Source organism: Candoia aspera, chromosome 16 (genome assembly GCF_035149785.1).
Source record: "Candoia aspera isolate rCanAsp1 chromosome 16, rCanAsp1.hap2, whole genome shotgun sequence".
Lineage (NCBI taxonomy): Eukaryota > Metazoa > Chordata > Lepidosauria > Squamata > Boidae > Candoia > Candoia aspera.
In genome coordinates, this window is record NC_086168.1 from 6,209,694 (window position 1) to 6,229,936 (window position 20,243).

A 20,243-nucleotide genomic window follows, 5' to 3' on the forward strand; every position below is an offset into this window, starting at 1 on the left:
CTTAGTTTTCAGATGCTTCCCTTGTCCCTTTGCTCCAGGACAACATCTGTCTTCAGATGTTCTGCTGCAGCATTTTTTCCAACTTGATTTGCACCCTGGTCTGTTCCTTGTTAGGGCTCCCTGGACTTTAGAAGGACTAGGTCTCTTTGGGCTTTAAAAACCAGCATGCACCTTGCTTTGTCACCAAATGTAGATGAGGAAAATACATAATATTTCCCCTAGAATAAGGACATACAAATAGGGCAGCTTCTCAGAAAAACGTTTCACTCTCAAGCAAACACCCCATTCTTAAACGATGGGAGAGCTGGTGATTCTGAGTGCAAGGCTGTGCAAGGGGAAGAACAAAAGGCCAGCAATGCAGACAGTGCCACTTTCAGTTCCTGTATCTGAAAAAAACACCTGAAACTTGAATGCAAAACTGTTTAATTATATAACTTGCACGCTTGGCTAATAATGGAAGAAAGCCAAGGATGATTGGAGGACCGTGACTACTAGAAATCTAATTTGGCAACCCCTCTGGCTTCTCAAGTTCCTTTGGGCAACTGCTACATACATTAAAACTTTGACCTAACAGACCTTTGAGGAGTGGGGTGGTGGTGGTGTCTGGTACTCCTGAATGTCTGCTAAATCAGAAAATACATGATTTGCCTCTGTTGACATCATTGGAGAAGTAATGTCATAAGGCAAAATGACTTCGATATCATGTACGTTTGACATAAAATTAAGAGCCTTGTTTGGATTACTTTGGCCAAAATGGAATCATCCTTAATTATTTTTGGGTGGGGTGGAGAAGATGGAGTTTGTATCCACTGCATCTGAAGTCCGTTAAAAGGGGGTCTGTCAAATCACTGCATTTACAAACATGTCTTTCCCGTTCCTAAAGTATAGTAACTTCCCTTAAAATCAGCTTGGAGTTGTGTGCCCAGTCTGTTCAGTGAATCTATTAGCCCTAGAAATGAGGAAGCAAGCATACCCAGATTTCAAGGAATTTTCAGATAATTCCTGGCTGCCCGTCGCTCCACGCTGTTGACGTATGTTTGCAATTTACAACTGATCTGTGTTTTTTCCTCCACCGACTTGTCTTTTGTTTCTCTTTAATGCGGCCAATTCAGGACAACAATTGGCTACCATCGCTGCCTGGGATACGTCTGCTACCAACCTCACAGCTCATATAAATCTCGTAACCCCTTTTGGTGGGTAGTAGCTTAGCTTCTTCCTCTTTATTAGGACATCTGCAGAGCTGACCTTTCCACGCTGGCTTGCCTCGCTGAGCAGCTTTGGTGGGGCAGCTTCTTAATTTTTCCCATTTTTATTTCTTCGGGAGACGCTGTACGATAAGCTTTGGCCCAGACGCTGGCTTTGGGATTGCTGCAGTGGGAAATGGATGGGGGAGAGGGTGCCTCGATCAGAATTTGGGGTTGAAAGGTCAAAAATCCCAAATAGGCAGAGGACAGAGACTCTGGACCTGAGATCTGTAGAGATCCTGCAGGTGGTCCCTAATGTAGGCCCCAAAACGAAACAAAGTGGGTACTGTCTCACCAGGGCACAAAAACTTGTGAGATTTCACGGTTCGCATTTTGAATCCTGTGAAAGGTTCTTGTGCTTGCGTGTCACCTTAGGGGACTGCAGGTGGAAAAAACCAAATCGTGCGAGACTGGACGATCTTCTGGAATTGAGGCCCTTTAAATTTTTTTTTTAAGTTCTGACTTTGTCCTGGGGTCCCTGGGATGCTGTCTGTCATGGGGCTGACCTCTGGCTTAAGATCCCCAAAAGTTTTCTGGGGTGAAGCAAAGGTCCGCATAATGGAGATCATCATGTGATCCCCATCCACTTTCCCTTTCCAGGCACAACTTTCTCAGTCGTCTTAGGATAAGGAAACCCATGCATGCCTAACGCACTTGGTCCTGGCACATGGGTATTGCTCTCTTTCCAACACGTCCTGTATTAAGGAGGAAAAATCGTTAGAAAATTCGGGGCAGAGCCCTTGGACCGGACGCATCCTTTTGCCATGACCAGCCACACACTTGACTAGGGAACAGAGTCAGCAAACTGCATTTTTTTTTCCTGGTTCGTACCATTTCAGACTGCAGAGGGAGGGGATATTTATTTGACCCTACAAAAACGAAGGCTTGTACCAAAAAGGGTAAAACGTAGGGGGTGGAAGAGTTTAACGTAATCAGGCAGGTGCGTTACCTGTCTACAAGCAAGCATTTCTTCCCCCTGTCAGGTGAGGTGCAACTCCTTGCAAGGTCCATTCCAGGAAAGGAAAAGGAGTAAGAATTCTCCTGCTTTGCATAAGCTAGTCTTTGGTTGCTCGAAGCTGTAAATATTGGGTGGTAACTCTCTCTGGAAGTGCAGCTGAAATGTCTCACGCTTACGTTTCTGCACTGTGTTTTGTCCTGTTGGCCTTTTTCGAAGTCTGCTGAGAGCGCCTGCTGACTTGCAAAGCTTTTCATGTTCTATTCCAGCCTTGCTTCTCTGCATCACGATTTGGTAAACTGTGTTCTTGAAATGAAGAAAACAACCACCGAGATACTGTAATTTCCAAAGCTTCAGACTTGCATTTAAATCCTACCCGGAAATCTGAACCTTTTTGAAATTTGGACAGCTGTTGGGTCCAAATCTGAGCCAGTGATTCCCCCCCATCACCATTTTTTCTTATAAATGTTTTATTTACTTATATGTAATTTCGTTGAATTTGTTATGGCCGTCCACTCTGACAGACTCTGCTGCTGCTGCTGCGGTCCACAGAGGAGTCAGACAGTTATGAAGCTCTATTAAAATTGTTTAATTTTATCCGTTTTCAATCCGTTTAATCTCTGGAGGGTTCTATCCCTGGCTTACTGTCCATCCGTCAATGAACAGTTGAATCATCTGCCCAATTTGCAGCATAGCATAAATCTCAAACAGCTGTAGAAAGCTGCGGTATTGACAGCATTCTAAATAATCCCCCCCAAGGCTGATTAAAATGTTAAGTCAAAATGACCCACAGAATGGCTGGATTCACACATCACCCTAAGCCATCATGAGACTCGCTTGGTTTTGCCTTGGGAAGTTGGGCGAACCTGCTTCCCTGCTTTCTAAACCAAGGTTTGGGGTACAATGTATCTCTATTGTGGTCCAGCCAAGAAATCTGGGGTGACATTAACCATAACGTAGTGCTATGTGTGAACTCAGACAGCCTTTTCTTTAAAAAGGTGGTATGGAGGAAGTGAGACAGTTCAGATTTTGGGATTTCTCTTAAATCATGTTAAGCTTACAGTAGGGAATTCGCTCTCAAGTCATAAAATTTTAGCCCTGATTTTCAGCAGTTTGTGGATTTCAAAGCTTTGCACTATGTGGAAATCTCCCCTGATTTCACAATGATGACAACCCAGCTGTAACTTTGGTATAGCCCCAGCCAGTTTCAGCCTCCCAGTTTCCTGTTGATCTCCTTCCAAATGTGTAGGCATCACATCTTATAAGAGTTGGCTTCTGCTGCCATCTTGCCTTAAATTGTATGCATGTTCCTAAACCTTCAACAAATGACCTTGCTATATGTATGGATCTACGGTTGTTCCAGCCACTCGCAGCAGGAGCCGTTCCAATATTCAGATGGACCAGCACCCAGATTACGAGGGGGTCTCTCAAGAGACAATACAGGAAGTGCAGCCAGAAGAAGTTCTGGTCATTTCTCTCGGGACAGGCCCGCAAATAACGCCTGGAATGATGTCAGAAAATGAGGTATGTGAGCAATGTGACAATAAGCATATTCAGGCAATTCAGCCCCAAATGGTGCATTTTTCTCTCTCCGAAGACCCATTTTGGGGACCAAACAGATCAAACATTTCAGGGCAATGTGTGTTTTCCCCAGAACTGGCTTTGTAATTTGGGGTTGCGTTACTTCACCCCGCCAAAAGTCATTTGGTCACATAATATCATTGGGCCGCGTTCCCAGCTACTTCCAGGGAAATGCAGAAGTTCCCTGCTACTTCCAGGGAGTGCAGAAAGAGAAAATCCAGCCCCTGGGCCAAAGATGTTTGCTGATCCTTGCGATATTGCTTCTCAAGGGCCAGTTGGGAGAGGAATGCCAATTTCTATGTGTCTCACCCCCCTCTCCTTTCTCTGTGCTGCCTTCCCAGGTTTTAAACATGCAGCTGGCTGACGGGGGCCAAGGAGATGTTGCTGTCGATGAATCCAAACTCCACGGTAAACCTGATAAAACCCTCCGGTTTTCCCTCTGCAGTGATAATCTGGAAGGAATATCTGAAGGTGAAGGGCTACTCTTGTTCCTTGTCCGTCAGACCGCGTTTACACGGAGCTTCTGTGCGTTGCTGTCTGAGCCGCTGTTGCAAAACTGATATCAGCTCGTTGCCTTGGCCCAGGCGCGTTGAACGCCCGCTTTTGGTTTGCGTGTTCGGCACTTTCCCGTACCGTTTTTGTTCTGCCTCGGCTTTCTTGCGTTGCATTTAGTGGGTGTCTCTTTTGCCGGCGGGGGCCGCCCTAACTGGCGTGTTGTTTTCCCAACAGGCCCTTCGAACCGCTCCAATTCTGTGTCCTCGCTGGATTTGGAAGGGGAATCCGTTTCCGAATCGGGAGCTGGCCCGTCAGGAAGTAACGGAGTTGAAGCCTTGCAGCTTCTGGAGCGCGAGCAAGGTTAGAAGCAGCCCTCCGTGTCGTTTGGCAGAAATAGCCCCCGGAGGGTCTCCATTATACGAAGTTTGATTTTCTTTTGCTCTTTAAAAAAAAAAAAAAAAAAAAAATTCCCTTTGCTTCTCGAATGCCCAGGAATGCTAGTTTTGTGCAAGGCTTACAGAGATATCCAAAGTTAGAAACATATATGGAAAAGAGGGTGTTAAGAACAAGTCCACCACCAAGTTGAAAAATCAGGCATCGCGGTGGTAATTACAGCCCCCAAAAGACAATAATAAAGAAGCAAGAAACATTTTAATTATCTGATACAGGTAGTCCTCGCTTAACAACCATTTGTTTAGTGATGGTTCTGGTGACAGTGGTGCTGAAAAACTGACTTATGACCGGTCCTCGCACTTACAACTGGCACAGCATCCCATCCCCACAGTCACAAGATCAGAATTTTGGCGCTTGGCAACCCGTTTGCGTTAATGACCGTCGCAGCATCCTGCGGTCACATGATCACCATTTTTGACTTTCCTGGCCGGCTTCCGACAAGCAAAATCAATGGGGAACCACTTGGTTCACTTAACGACCACATGGTTCACTTAACACCTGTGGTGATTCGCTTAAGAACCTCCGCATAAAGGTCATAAAATCGGGTTGACTCGCTTAATGACTACTTTGCTTAGCAACTGAAACTCTTGTCCCAATTGTAGTCGTTAAGCGAGGACTACCTGTACACCGAAAAGGTTTTTAAAATGTTTGGGAAAAGGTAAGGCGGGGGGAAGTCTGATTGGAAAAGTTGCATTTTCTTCTGGCCAGCCTTTGGGGAGGGGACTCTCAGAGACACATTTTATCGTTTGGGTAGTTGATTATAGAAGCAGGCCCATTCTCAAAATAATAGATAATCTGGCCCCCAGCTTCTTATACTTGGTACCAGATTGGAATTGTTGGGCAGTCAATGTGGATAGCAAAGCACAGACAACATGGGATTCCATCAACCCATCCCTTATTATTTGATTGATATCCCACTTTTTTTTTTTTTGTACAAGGAGTAGAAAGTGTTCCTCCTCCTATTTTCCCCATGACAACTGGCTTATGGTCACCCAACCAGCTTCTGTGCCTAAGGGAGGACTAGCATTCCCGGCCTCCTGGCTTCTGGTCCAGCACCTTAACCGCTACACCAGACCGGCACTCTATCCCTTGCCAGCTATTCCACTTACATCTCCCAGGACTTAAAACAATAGAAAGCTTTTTAGTCAAACTGCCCTCTTTTGCACATAGCCACCACCCAGGACAATCTGGACGATAAGCTCCGTAAATTTGAGATTCGTGACATGATGGGCTTGACGGAGGACCGGGACATCTCGGAAACTGTGAGCGAGACCTGGAGCACAGATGTTCTGGGAAGCGACTTCGATCCAAATATCGATGAGGACCGTTTGCAGGAGATCACAGGTAAAGTGTATCCGAGAAGGGGTTGAGCAAGGAGCCACCTGCTGTGCCTTTGGAGATACCTTTGAAACAAAAGGAGTTAATCATTATTGAGATTTTGAATGCTCTTTTACCTCCAACAATACAGCTTAACTGTTTTAGCAGGCAGTCCTCGACTTACGACCGTTTGCTTAACGACCATTCAGAGTTACAACAGCACTGAAAAAAGTGGCTTAACGACCATTCCTCGCCCTTAACAACCATCACAGCATCCCTGTAGTCATGTGATCAATATTCAGGCACTTGGCAACTGGTCCGCACTTAGAATGGTTGCAGCGTTCTGGGGTCACTTGATTGCCATTTGCAACCTTCCCACCCCACTTCTGGCAAGCAAAGTCAATGGCCAGGAGCCTGATTCACTTAACAACCGCAGTGATTTGCTTAACAACCACAGCAAAAAAGGTACAATTGGGTGTGACTCACTTAACAACTGGAAGTTCTGGTCCCAATTGTGGTCATAAGTCGAGGACTGCCTGTCATGCTGCTTCCTTTCCCTCCCCCCCAAGGAAGCAGACACACTGGGCACAATTTATTAATCACTTCTTTGATTTCTCTCATCTTTGACCCCCAATAGATCTCCTGGCAGGGCTTACTGTAGAATATGATAAAGGCTAAAACAGTCTCTATGAAAACCACAGTTGCGTTCTAGCAAAGGTCAAAGCAGCACAATATTGAATTGCATCACATGCAGCACTAAGCCAGTGTCTGTTCAGCTCGCTTATGGCTTGAATGTCTGAGTGCACCCGAGGAGTAAACCCTGGCCTGATACAGAAGATGGCACCCTCTTTGTGAGCAAGAAACTATTACTGTTCCTTGGTGAATTCCATGATGTGTCACCAAGGTTGATGCAGAGGAAGAATAAATGTCCTGACTTGAGCAAAGACCCACACTGAGACGAGGGGATTTCCCTAGTGTTTATTAACTGCCCTAGTAGACAGAAAACCCTACCAAACTGAAGGAGCGTGGGAAACCCAGACAGATAAGCCCCAAAACTCAAGGTGGTTCTCTTCTGAGTTTCTTTGAAGGACAGTTCAAAGCCTCTAAACTGCGCATGCGTTTTCCCCCCTGGATAGGGGCCCCCTCCTCCTCACCATCCGTACTCATGACAATAAGTCATTAATTATAGCATCTATAAGGTGGGATTTTTCTTAAGACCCGGAGGGTAGCCTTTGACCTGTTCATGCTTGCACCTGTCCCCCAGGGGCTGCAGCAGAAAATGTGCTGGGAAGCCTGCTGTGCTTGCCTGGTTCCGGCTCGGTGCTGTTTGACCCCTGCACGGGCTCCACCATCTCGGAAACGACCAGCGAAGCTTGGAGCGTTGAAGTCCTACCGAGTGACTCAGGTGAAGACTCCTCAATCGGTAATGTTTTTCTAGCATGCAGCGGGTGGCGTGGTTGAACAACTGAAAGTGCACGGCCCTGAGAAGCCGACGTTTCCCTCTTCTCTACCTTCCACCCGTAACAGTTCCTTCTTGTTGCTTTGAAAGCTCTGCGTGACCTTAGTGACCTTACCCATCCCCTTGATTCACACGAACGCCTTGCCCGTGACCTTCATTTCATCGGCTTGACCATCCTGCAGTTCACACGCTCCACAGAGTCTCCCTTGTGCCTGGAAGCTGGTGTCCAGTCGAGGCTTTACCTCTGTATAGCCGTATTTACCTGTGTCCATTGTCCTCTCTCCTTTTATCAATTTCCCTATTGCCGTTTTAGAGAGGGGGGAAAAGTGGCTATGCAAAGAGAGAAGGTTGGCCCCACCCACCACAAGGAGAATGCGTCCCTGGAGGGAAGAAGGCTTGTTCAGTCCTGCCCTGCAATGCATCCGTCCCCCCCCTCGGTTCTCCGTGATTGGTAGTGGTTCCCGGTGGTCTGGAGTTCCAGGGTGGAATTCATAGGATTCCATGTGGAATTCCAGGGTGGATTCCAAATGGATGCAGCGCAGGAAGGGAGAGCTTGGAAATAGCTGCTAGACTGCCCGTTGGGATGGCGAATTGTATTGCGAATCTGGATTCCTCCCTCTCCCCTGTAGAGGCCCCAGACCTGAAGCAGGAAGAAAGACTGCAAGAATTAGAGAGCTGCTCGGGCGTAGGAAGTGCCTCGGATGATACCGACGTGAGGGAAGTCAGTTCCCGGCCCAGCACGCCTGGCCTCAGCGTTGTATCAGGTGAGCCCTCGGGGAAAGCCCCAGAAGGATGGAAGATTCCTTGGCGTGGGTCAGATTGTCCATTAAGCCCAGCGTGCCTTATTTCCAAGGGAAGCAGCAAAGCAGAGATATATTTGGATGTTTGGAACCAGATCTGGTACCTTATGCTGAGTAGGCTAGAGTAGCCTTCTCCACTTTGCATGGAGAATTCTGGGAGGTTTGAACTCCCAGAATTCTTGGCAATGGCCAGGCTGGCTGTGGGAGTTGAAGTCCATGCCCTAGAGCAATGTTTCTCAACCGTAGCAACTTTAAGATGAGTGGACTTCAGCTCCCAGTATTGCCCAGCTAAGGTTGAGAAACACTGCCCTAGAGGCCCTCCCAGCTCCCAGAATTCTATGCTTTGGCTGTGTGACTTGGAATTGTGGGAGTTGAAGTCCCCAGGCCTAGAGGGTGTCCTTCGCCTCCCACAATTCTCCACTGTGGCCCTGCTGGTGGGGGCAATTCTGGGAATTTACATCATGCTCCTGGAGGATTGGTGGCTAAACCAGGAGGACAGGCCTTCACTGGTGGCTTCCAGACGCTTTGTGCTTCGGCAGCTTCAGGCGCGTGAGATCTCGGTGTCATCCTCCCAAGGTATTAGCGCCACGTCCGAAGACATCCCGAACAAGACGGAGGACCTCCGCTCCGAGTGCAGCTCCGACTTCGGTGGGAAAGACTCCGTCACCAGCCCTGACGTGGATGAAACTGTGCATGGTGAGAAAAGGGACAGGCCCCAGACAGGGGAGGCTGCAGCCCCTGCCCCGTGCCAGAGGTTCAGACGGGGTCGTCAGGCGGCTTCCCTGAACAGAGAAACCGAAGAATGGCTTTGCAAAGGTTTGCCCAGACTGTTCTGACCCCTGCTCTGTATTTCAGGGGTCAGCCACTGGACCTCCCCGCCTTCTCACGTGGACTCCCTCCTGGCCCTGTTCGACCCCCTGTCTTCCCATGAAGGTAACGTCTCCTGATGGGAAGCGCTTGAGGGCTGCTTCTCCCCCGGGCTCCCTCCGCCCTTGGGGGGACGGGGAAGGGCAGCGGCGGCCTTCCTCCAGCGATGGTGTTTCCCCCTGCAGTGGTGAGGCCGAAAGTGCACTACGCCAGGCCTTCCCACCCTCCTCCGGACCCTCCAATCCTGGAAGGGGCCCCGGGCGGCAGCGATGCCAGGCTGCCCAACCTCGTCTCCCACACGGCCCTCCTCTCCGACTCGGAGGCATTCAAGCAGCGGTACTCGTACCCCGAAAGACTCGTGCGAAGCAGGAGCTCCGATATTGTGTCATCGGTGCGGAGACCCATGAGCGATCCCGGCTGGAACAGGCGAGCGGGAAACGAGGAACGGGAACTCCCGGGGCCCGGGAGCAACATCGGGGGGCCGGCGTTGATGGCCATGCCTCAGTCGTCCTCCTCGTCTCCGAGCAAAGATTCCTGCAGGGGAGAGGTAGGAAGCTGCCCACCGATTCTTCCAGCAGCTTTCTCCAGTGGGCCGTAATTAAATATTACATAATGACTACGTAAAATCTTTCTCCTGTGGAGTTCTTGGTGCTCTCTGAGCTTGGTGGTTTGCTTGCTAGGTTTGCAACTGTTCAGGTAGTCCTCGCTTAACAACCATTTGTTTAGTGACAGTTCGGACTTACGATGGTGCTGAAAAAATGACTTGCAACCGGTCCTCACACTTAGGACCATCGCAGCATCTCTGCAGTCACATGATCACGATTTGCGCGCTTGGCAACCGGTTCGCATTTATGACCGTCTCAGCACCCCGTGATCGCGTGATCTCTATTTCCAACCTTCCTGGCTGGCTTCTGGCAAGTCAAATCAACGGGGAACCTCATGATTTGCTTAATGACCACATGGTTTGCTCGACGCCCACGGTGATTCGCTTAACGGCCATCACAAAAAGGTGGTAAAGTTGGGACGGATTTGCTTAATGACCGCTTCACCTAGCGACTGAAATTCCGGTCCCAATTGTGGTCATTAAGCAAGGGCCATCAACAGGCAGCAAACCCCACCCTCCCTCGCACTGACGATGTAATGCAGCTTCCACAAGCCAACAACCCAGCTCAGAGAGCACCAACCCTGAGCTACATATTTTTTCTTCCGTTGGAACATTTCTTCTGTCTCCGCAAATTTGGAAGCGGGGGGCATCAGCTTTGAATAATGCCTGCAAGGGCAGTGGCATTCCTGTAGGAGTGGAAGAGAAGCAGAAAATGTCCTATTGGCTGTAAAATGAGTGGCTGCTTTCTTCCCCTTTTTTAAATGCCAGCTTTCTGACTGTATGCAAGCATGTCTGAATATCTCAGCAAAGCACAACTGAGTCCCTGCCTCTGTTTTCACGATTAGTCATAGGAAAGTAACTTTTGCAGGATCTGAACGGGCAGATCTACCCGTCAGAGATCCATGGAATTCCTTATTGCGGGTTTTGTATTCTTGGGACTCAGCAGGTATTTGAAAGGCAGAAGTACCTCCAGTCTGGATGTTGATCCTTGCAGGAAGAGCTAGACTCGCTGGGCGGATTTCTTAGGCTGCAGCCCCAGGCGTTTGTCCTAGCTGGGAATTATGGGGGTTTGAGTGCAAGGCACCTGAAGGGATCTGCAGGCTGGAGAAGACAGCTGGACGTGTGGCATAGGATGGCAGGGTCAGAGAACAATCCAGGAGCCAGGCTTGTGACTCAGTGGGATACGGAGGATTCTCCTCCACGTTGGGACCCAGCTCAGTTGATTTTCCCCCAACAGATTGAAGATCGAAAAGACAGCGATGATGAGAAATCCGACCGAAACAAACCATGGTGGAAAAAACGTTTTGTTTCAGCTATGCCCAAAGGTGAAGCATTTAATTGCTACCGTTCTTTTATCTTCCTTTTCAATAAAGAGAAACACTGACTTGCTGGAGTAAAAATTGTGGCTGTATAAACGCATAGAAGCTACCCTATACTTTTGGTGGTAAAGGCCAAGTCCAGCCTACTGTAAAAGCAGTGAAAATTAGAACAGTGTGTGAGAATTAAGTTGTTCATAAAAGGGGGAAGTTCCTTCCTGATTGTAACGTAGATTTAGACTTGTCTTCCTGGTGGCAGGGAGTAACCAGCTACCAGGCAATTTAAAAACGGGTTCCAATGATCTTGAACTGACGGTCTGTCCATGGGATAATTCATCACAGAACCAAGCAGCCTCGTGACAGAGCCTTCAGAGGACATAAAACAGAAATATTTTGGGTAGTAGGAAAAAAAAAAACCCCAAAATAAAACAGTAAAGCTGCATGGTGATGGGGTGCCCAGTGGATACCTTTCTCCCTTGCTTTTTTGAATATTCAGAGGTGAGCAGGCTGCTGGAAAAATGGGGGCTTTAGTGCCCTGCTTGAACACAGAGTAAGCAAGGCCGTTTACTTTGCTGTGAGGAACCCTTGAGTTCAAATGCCGGAGGCTGAAATGGTTTGAAAGGCAGAGCATTTCCGTTGCCTTCTTTGAGCAAAAACGCCCTTAGAAAGGGGGACGAAAATCCCAGGGTTGGTAATTTTTTTTTTTTAAATAGTAGAATTTGCAATTTGTCTTGTGGAATTCTAATTTTTTTTTTTTTAGAATTAGTGTATTTTCAGTGATGTAGGCTCTTTTTGCTTCCCCACGGAAAATAAAATCCCGTAAGTAATGAGCTGCATGGTGTTGTACAAACAGGTTGGCTTCACTGGAAAGCAGCTTAGCAGTCAACTCTTCTTCCCAAATGTTTTTGCAAAACAAACAATAATAATCAGATGCTTAATATAACATAGTAAAATGACTTTTTAGGACATCCCTCCCTCCCTCCTTTCAGAAAGTGATCTGTTTCAAATTAAAATATTACTCAGGGTGACTTCTTTTTTCCCTGCTCATTTCCCAGCTCCAATTCCGTTTAGAAAAAAGGAAAAGCAAGACAAGGACAAAGATGACTTCATCCCGGATCGATTTGCCTCTCTTCCAGGTTTGTAGGTGGTGCTGTTCTTTAAGCTGTTCTTGCTAACCTTCCATCAGTCTATTGGAATGAACTGCTGGGGGATTCTGGGAGTTGAAGTCCACACATCTAAAAGTTGCTAGGGTTGAGAAACACTGATCTAGCGCAAGCTCAGCCCTTTAGCATGTTATTAAATCTCTATCGTGGATCACATGGCATGATCACACAGCATTCCACCTTCTGATTTCTGCCGTCTAAGGACATTTCAGAGGTCGACAAAACCCACCTGTCCTTTCTTCCACCTACGTTAGATATTCTCTTCACCCATTCCCAGGATTGGTAGGGCCCAAGTCCTCCATAAAATGTCCCCTTCCATATTTTTGGAGTATAATTCAGCATCGCATTTAGATCTTTAACCACCACCACCTTCCCCCAAATTGTGTTAACATGGGTGTTAAAAATGTGATTTCAGACATTTTTGTCCCATGGGAATAGTTTCAAGGCCAAAGGATTCCTTACTGCTCCCTTTGGGTCTCCAGTTAAGGAATTCTTTGGCCTTGAAACTATTCCCATGGGACAAAAATGTCCGAAATCCCAGTTTGGTTGTTGTTTCGCTCGATGCTTCAGATGACGCTGGCCCTCGGCTGAGCACTCAGGCCCAGGCGGCTGAAGATATTCTGGACAAGTACAGGAATGCCATCAAGCGCGCCAGCCCCAGCGAGGGGGCGGTGGTGAACTATGACAGCGCCGGTGAGTCTCACCTCACCATTCGCCACAGCTTTGAGGGATGATGCGGGGGGAAGGATGGCTGCAAGCTGCTCCCAGGCTCTTGCCCTTTCAAACCTCTTTCTTTTTTAGAAGCCATCGGGGACAGCGAAAGCCTCCATGAGGCCTTGCAAAACATGTCCGCCGATGACCTGCCGGATTCTGCCAGCCAAGCAGCGCAGCCTCAAGATTCCACTTTCTCCTACAGGTGCTTTGATGGTGCAGGCTTGGCTAGGCTCAAACACAGTCTGGGGAGCTGGCATTTGTGGGGAGGAAGGGAGAAAGGTACCCTCACTCCCTCTTTGGTGGTTAAGGGGCCATTCTGGGGCTGGGCAGAGCCAACTGGATTCCTCTTTCTCCAGGAAGTTCACTGCGTAATGGTGGGCCAGTTCCTTGCCTCGTCTTGGCAGGCTTAACCTCCTTGGAATGAGTGAATGAAAAATAAAGGCTGGTGTGTGTGTGCAGGGAGATCCTTGGGGGCCTGGGAGGGAGGGAGGGAAGGAAGGAAGGAAAGAGAGATCAGGGAAGAGAGGGAGGGAGGATCAGAGAAGGAAGGAAAAGGAAGGAAGGAAGGGGAGACAGATGAGGGAGGGAGAGAGGAAGGAAACACCTTTGTTTAGATAGCAGCTGGAACATAAGAGTATGGCGTCAACTATTTTCCAAACCTTTTCCTCACGACATGGGCCGTTGACTTCCTCAAGAATACTTTTGTAGCAGACTTCCTCCATTGTGGTGGGTAAATTGCAAATGTGTTTTTGAGGATCTGATTCCAAACTTTGCCAAACGTATGCCAGAAAACGGCTTGGTGGCTTGCTTCTCTCCAGAAGTGGGTGTAGGGGCAGGGGCGAAGAGCAGGTTTCTGTCACGCAGGGAGATTTTCCCAGTCTTCCAATTCCATGTCCTGAGACGGTCTTTTGGGGAAAGACTTCCCCTCCTCACAACCGGCACACGCATGTTTTGCTCTTGACAGGGATGCAAAGAAGAAACTGCGGCTTGCGCTCTGCTCAGCTGACTCCGTCGCTTTCCCTGTGTTGTCCCATTCCACACGGAACGGCCTTCCGGATCACACCGACCCTGAAGGTAAAACCTCACGGGACTGCTCCTGACCTGTTTTCCCAAAGGAACCACATTTCCTTCCCCTTCAGATTAAAAATAAGAGGCACGCGAAGGCTTATGTCCACCCAAACCGCACTATTTCTATTTTGGCCCAGTTTTGGGGGCTTTCCTGAAGATGCCACGTGGCTGTTTCATGCTCCACCTTCGCCCAGTTTTACCTCTCTTTCTTCTTCCCCTTCTCGATCAGACAACGAGATCGTCTGCTTCCTAAAAGTTCAGCTGGCCGAAGCCATCAACCTTCAGGACAAGAACCTGATGGCCCAACTTCAGGAGACGATGCGTTGTGTAGGGCGGTTTGACAACAGGACTTGCCGGAAATTGCTGGCCTCAATCGCTGAGGATTACAGGTAAAATCCCTCCTGCCTCCCTTTTCTGACTGGTATTTGGGGCAGGGGCTTGTTGGTCAGCCTGGAGAGGAATCGCATGTTTGCCAGTTGCACAGAAAAGAAGGTCTTGGCTAACGATGGTCTTGCTTCTTGCAAGGCTTTCGGATCTTGGTACCTACTGGCCCTAACAGGTGTGACTGGCAGCAATGCATTGTGGGAGCTTTACATCACCTTCTGTGGAGTTCATGTAGCCTGCCCTTCAGAGAGACACCTGAATGCATTGTAAACACAAGAGCCAGTTCGGTCTAGTGGTTAAGGTGCTGGGCTAGAAACCAGGACTCTGTGAGTTCTAGTCCCGCCTTAGGCGTGAAAGCCGGCTGGGTGACCATGGGCCAGTCACTCTCAGCCCAACTCGGTGCAATGCAGACTAGCCTCCTCAGGGTGCACCTGGGCAACGTGACTTGACATGGCTAAATAGTCTACACCTCTGGTTGCTGGACCTCACAAGGATTTCCCAGCAAGAAAAAAGCAGCATGAACACCCAACTGCTATGCCAAACGATAAAAAAAAATTGTAAACACAGCTTCCCTCTCTCCTTCCTTCCTTCCTTCCTTCCTTCCTTCCTTCCTTCCCTCCTTCCTTCCCTCCCTCCCTCCCTTCTCTGATCTTCCTTCCTTCCCTCCCTCCCTCTTGGCAGCTGTGGAGTCATGTTTTTTTTATTGAAAGGACAGAATCGATCAGTCTCCTAAAATTCCCTTGGATTGGAAAGGGAACTTCTGAACGTGAAGGGTGGGTGCTGCTGCTGAGATAGACCTGCTGTCTTTCCTGCTTCAGGAAACGGGCACCCTACTTCACCTACCTGACCCGGTGTCGCCAGGGCCTCCAGACCACCCAGGCCCACCTGGAGCGGCTGCTACAGAGAGTCCTGCGGGACAAGGAGGTGGCCAATCACTACTTCACCACGGTGTGCGTGCGCCTGTTGCTGGAGAGCAAAGAGTCCAAGATAAGAGAGTTCATGCAGGGTGAGGATCATCTCTGGTGGGGCTGGCGGCTAGCGGAGGGAGTTAGGCGTGGACCCAGGAGGTAGAATTTTACTATGCCAAGGCGAAGATGAAATTATCTCCCTTCCTTCAGTTCAAAACTCACGGGTTATTCTTGAAAGGGCTAAAGGAAGGGACCTTGGCAGAAGGGCAGGCTAGGCATTGAACGAATGGACTTCCGTTTTCTGTTAATGAAACCGTAGCGGGCTTGGGCGAGCAGCTGCGATGGCCTGCCATTGGTCGAAGTGTTTGATGTCACAGAAGGTCCCAGGGAAGGCACAGCATGTGGTATTGCACCGCTTGGTGCAGCCAACCCAAGAACTCTTGCTAGGGAAGAGGCCCTCAGCTGTTCTTCCTTGGGTGTCTGGACGGGCAAAGAAGCGGGGTTAGGGCCAATTTCCCAGTTCAGACTTCCCGTGGAGGGCGACCCAGGAGTTGGGAATTTGGGGGAAGACAGCTGCTGAGGGGTTCTGGGGTGGGGAGGACCTTCCTCTGTTCCTCCTCACCAACACCACAACGCCTCCCCCACCCCCGCCCAAAGATTTCCAGAAGCTGACCGCAGCGGACGACAAAACTGCCCAGGTAGAAGATTTCCTCCAGTTCCTCTACGGGGCAATGGCCCAGGATGTCATCTGGCAGAACGCCAGCGAGGAGCAGCTGCAGGACGCTCAGCTGGTGATCGAACGCAGCGTCATGAACCGCATCTTCAAGCTGGCCTTTTACCCCAATCAGGACGGGGACATCCTGCGGGATCAGTGAGTTCAGTTGGCGTCTCTCCTTTCGGCCCTCGGGCGGGTCTCAGCTGACGCAGGAGGTGGCAGGTCTCTTTTGAAGCCACCGTCTTCTCCTGCTGCCCTGAGTTTGCTCATGGCCGAGGACGTGTTCGCTCTGGCGGACTTCTGTGTCCAGTAGCAGAGAAGAGATACTCAGGGTTGAATGTTGGGTCCTTGGTGTTCTCTGAGCTCGGTGGTTTTCTGGCAGACATTTCACTGTCCAGCTTGGCTAGAACGTCAGCGTGAGGGAGAGAGTGGATTGCTGGTGGTTCAGATCTGTGTTTGTGTTTCACACACGTGTATTCCATGTACATGCTTTTCCTAATGTGAGATTTGGTCAGGTCTGAACGTTTTAAGGAGTCTGGAAAGCTTTAACCGCATTTTAAAATACGGCTGTGTGGGGGCGGAGTTGGGGGTAGGACTGATGAAGGGAAACAATTAAGGCCAGAATCCACAGGATCTTTCTCATCTTGGCTTCCCCTCCACTCTGTCGTTTACAGGCTTCTTCATGATCACATCCAAAGATTGTCCAAAGTGGTGACAGCCAACCATAAAGCCCTTCAGATACCAGAGGTAACGAAATCCAAAGTTCTGAGCTGGGTCCCTTCGCTCTGACTGGAAGGGCCTGGATGCTAGAACGGGAGGCAGGTTGGGGCACTTACCTGCACAAAACTAGCCAACAATTGGGGAGCCGGAAAGGGGGGAAGAATTTGCAAGTTGTAACCGGATACAGTTGGAGAACATCTAGTTGGGAAAGACATGGACATGTAGGTGGATATATGTGGTTGGAAGCTTATAGCTGAGACCTTCCTCAGCCTGGGGGTCCTCCAGACGTGGGGATTCCAACTCCCAGGATTCCCCAACCAGCATGGCTGATGCTGAGAATGCTGGGAGTTGACGTCCCCACATCCAGACCCCCAGCAGGAGAGGGAGGCTGCCCCACTGACTTGGATGGCTTTCTCACGAGCAAACCACCCGCTTCCCTCCCAGGTCTACTTGCGGGAAGCGCCCTGGCCATCGGCCCAGGCTGAAATCCGGACCATCAGCGCCTACAAGACTCCCCGGGACAAGCTGCAGTGTGTCTTGAGGATGTGCTCGACCATCATGAACCTGCTCAGCCTGGCGAACGAGGACTCGGTTCCCGGGGCTGACGATTTTGTCCCCGTGCTGGTTTTCGTCCTCATAAAGGTGAGGGGAGGCCACGAGGGCAGGTCCCCTCCAGAGGTCACTTCGGGCAGCGGCCTGGCCTATCAGGAGGGCCGTCTCCATCATTTTGGAGGTTGAGCGGCAGGAAGGGTTAAAGCGGGGCGAGCCATTTTAATTGCAAAGCTTCCTGCAAGGGAAAACAAGTAGAATCTGCCCCCCTGCCTCCCCAAACCAGCACAGCAAGGTTCAGATGGCTCTCTTTCACGGGCTGGTTTGTTCAATACGCAGTCACAGAAAAAGTACACCCTCCCTTGATCTGGAAGAGTTCTGCATTCTGCCATTGCAAGTATAGACGTTTATTTTTTGTCTTTTGTTCATTTAAGAAGGCAAGGCCTGTGTATAAGATCAGTGTTCCTTCTTCCATCCCTCCCTCCCTCCCTCCCTCCCTCCCTAATTCACTCTCATAATCTTTTTCTGTCGATCTTCCGTCATTTCTCTTATGCACGCCTGCCTGCCTGCCTGCCTTCCCTCCCTCCCATTCCCATTCCCATATAACAGCCTCGTGCGGTAGGCGGCAGTATTGCAACCGAAACTCTCCCCACGACCCGGGTTCGATCCCAGCGGAAGCTGGATTCTCTCTCAGGTAGCCGGCCCAGGTCGACTCAGCCTCCCATCCTTCCCAGGTCGGTGAAATGAGCACCCGGCTTGCTGGGGAAGGTGACGACTGGGGAAGGCAGCGGCAAACCAGCCCGCTCTATAGTCTGCCAGGAAAAAGTCGCGAAAGCGGCATCCCCCCAAAGGGTCAGACATGACTCGGTGCTCGCACAGGGGACCTTTCACCTTTCACATACTATATATATATATAGAAGCGCTCTGGGCCTGGGCTGACGTTCCTACAGAGCTTGATCCGCATCCCACCTTTTCCCAGTCTGCTGCTGAAAGCCAGTTGTACTCCCAGATGGAAACATCCCCTGCTTGTTAAGCCACGGCGGTCTGTCCTGATTTTCCCTCCAGGCCAACCCTCCCTGCCTCCTGTCCACCGTCCAGTACATCAGCAACTTCTACGCCGACTCCTTAACCGGGGAGGAATCCTACTGGTGGATGCAGTTCATGGCTGCAGTGGAGTTCATCAAGACCATCGACGAGCGCAAGTGACCGGAACCGGCATTTCTGCTCAAGGGAACGTAGTGCCGTGTAGAAGGTCCTCAGAGAATGTGTCTCCTGGCCCCAACCGGGCCAGAGAGAAACCAGCGCGGCGGTGAAAAAGGAGCCTGGTTGTGTGTGTGTAAATACGGTATTAATCAGACTAATTCTAATAGGGTGGTGTGGAGAATGGCCTGGATGCGTTTCTCTTTTTGTACCGAAAGCAAAAATCCCCCCCCCGCCGTTTCGTTTAGAAACTAGCACTGTGTCCACTCAGGTTCCAAAGGGACCTCATTCTGAGGAATCCTGGAATCTCCAGGTCCCCTTTGGCCACCTGGGATCTCTGCCGACGTTTTTGTTTTTCCTGGAATAATTCTGGTTTACGTATTTACTTTCTCAAATAACAATAATAAAAAAACAACAATATTTTTATTTGTACGCTGGGCTGGGAGCGAAGGCAGCTGTTTCCCAACCATCTTTATTTACACTAATATTCTTTGGGTTGGGGGGCGGTGGGAGGAAGACACCAGCCGCGCGGGGAAGTCTGCAGGAAGCAGGCGCCGAAGGGGAAGCTTTTTAATCATGAACAAATAGTGTGAATGAAACTCTGCCATCGATGGTCCGGCAAATGCCGCCTCTCCAGCAGACTGGCCTTGGACACGTTTTCCGGAAAAATGCTACGGCCGTCCACTGAATTTAAAGCTAAGTTTTCGGAGCGGGGGGAAAGGTCAAAAGCCTGAGTATTTATTAAAAATGTGAAAGGTTACTAAAACTGGAAGTTATCCAAGGGGTTTTTTGTTGTTGTTGTTGTTGTTCTCATTTAACGTCTTTGTTTTTCGAAACAAAATTCGACCGGGCATTGAGTATCCATCTGTTGCACAAGAGAGGAGGTAGAAACGAAAGGGATTGTTTGCAAAGAAGTGCTAATATAAAAAAAAATATATATCTTGATACCTTTGTTTTTCCCTTCTGGAATATTGTGTATACTGTACAAATCCCAAATGAGTTTTTTTTCCCTATGGAACCAGAAACTGTAATATATATTTTGATTATTCATATTAAAAACATATGCCAGGTGTTTGGGTGAAGCCTTAGTGATCTGGTGCTTCTGGGAAAGCATAGGTTTTATTTCAACTGCCCAATACTCCTTTTTGATTAATAAAACAAAGATTTAATAAGACACAAACCACTGGTTTCCTGTCTGGTTCTGATAGTCGTCTTGCGGGAACCTAGAGATTTCTCCTGGATCTAGAACCTGCATGGGTACACATGAAGCATCTGTGAAAACAGGGAGTCCTCATTTAATGATCACAATTGGGACCGGGATATTCATTGCTAAGTGAAGCGGTTATTAAGCGAATCCAACCGGATTTTACCACCTTTTTTCCAGCGGTTGTTAAGCGAATCACCCCAGGTGTTAAGTGAATCACGTGGTTCCCCAATGATTTTGCTTGCTCGAAGCCAGCCGGGAAGGTCGAAAATGGCCATCGCATGACGCTGTGACAGTCATAAATGCGAATCGGTTGCCAAGCATCTACATCGTTATCATGTGACCGTAGGGACGCTGTGACAGTCATAAGTGTGAGGACCAGTTGTAAGTTGGTTTTTCAGCACTGTCCTAAGTCCGAACTGTCACTAAACATGGTTGTTAAGCGAGGACTACCTGTGACTTCTTAAAGAAGCTTCATCTTTCCATAGTTGCAGAGTTGGTGGTGGTGGCTGTGTGGTGTCTGCAGG

At 49.1% G+C, this 20,243-nt stretch overlaps 1 protein-coding gene across 4 annotated transcripts in view; it reads left to right on the top strand.

Moving 5' to 3' along the window:
• GAPVD1 (GTPase activating protein and VPS9 domains 1) overlaps nucleotides 1-19,692 on the top strand; it is a 33,002-nt gene extending 13,310 nt beyond the window's left edge. Inside the window, exons 7-27 of one of the 4 annotated variants that reach the window (XM_063316369.1) lie at nucleotides 1,113-1,193; nucleotides 3,563-3,723; nucleotides 4,122-4,251; nucleotides 4,510-4,635; nucleotides 5,899-6,072; nucleotides 7,310-7,468; nucleotides 8,134-8,268; nucleotides 8,881-9,000; nucleotides 9,160-9,237; nucleotides 9,357-9,718; nucleotides 11,013-11,100; nucleotides 12,147-12,227; nucleotides 12,825-12,947; nucleotides 13,056-13,170; nucleotides 13,933-14,042; nucleotides 14,266-14,425; nucleotides 15,239-15,426; nucleotides 15,986-16,199; nucleotides 16,718-16,790; nucleotides 17,208-17,405; nucleotides 18,378-19,692. In XM_063316369.1, coding sequence (XP_063172439.1) covers nucleotides 1,113-1,193; nucleotides 3,563-3,723; nucleotides 4,122-4,251; nucleotides 4,510-4,635; nucleotides 5,899-6,072; nucleotides 7,310-7,468; nucleotides 8,134-8,268; nucleotides 8,881-9,000; nucleotides 9,160-9,237; nucleotides 9,357-9,718; nucleotides 11,013-11,100; nucleotides 12,147-12,227; nucleotides 12,825-12,947; nucleotides 13,056-13,170; nucleotides 13,933-14,042; nucleotides 14,266-14,425; nucleotides 15,239-15,426; nucleotides 15,986-16,199; nucleotides 16,718-16,790; nucleotides 17,208-17,405; nucleotides 18,378-18,518 — 3,017 coding nt within the window. In that variant the 3' untranslated portion in view covers nucleotides 18,519-19,692. The remainder of the gene's footprint in view (nucleotides 1-1,112; nucleotides 1,194-3,562; nucleotides 3,724-4,121; nucleotides 4,252-4,509; nucleotides 4,636-5,898; nucleotides 6,073-7,309; nucleotides 7,469-8,133; nucleotides 8,269-8,880; nucleotides 9,001-9,159; nucleotides 9,238-9,356; nucleotides 9,719-11,012; nucleotides 11,101-12,146; nucleotides 12,228-12,824; nucleotides 12,948-13,055; nucleotides 13,171-13,932; nucleotides 14,043-14,265; nucleotides 14,426-15,238; nucleotides 15,427-15,985; nucleotides 16,200-16,717; nucleotides 16,791-17,207; nucleotides 17,406-18,377) is intronic. The other 3 variants (XM_063316370.1, XM_063316371.1, XM_063316372.1) reach the window with 3 other exon arrangements.
• Nucleotides 19,693-20,243: the final 551 nt, after the last annotated feature.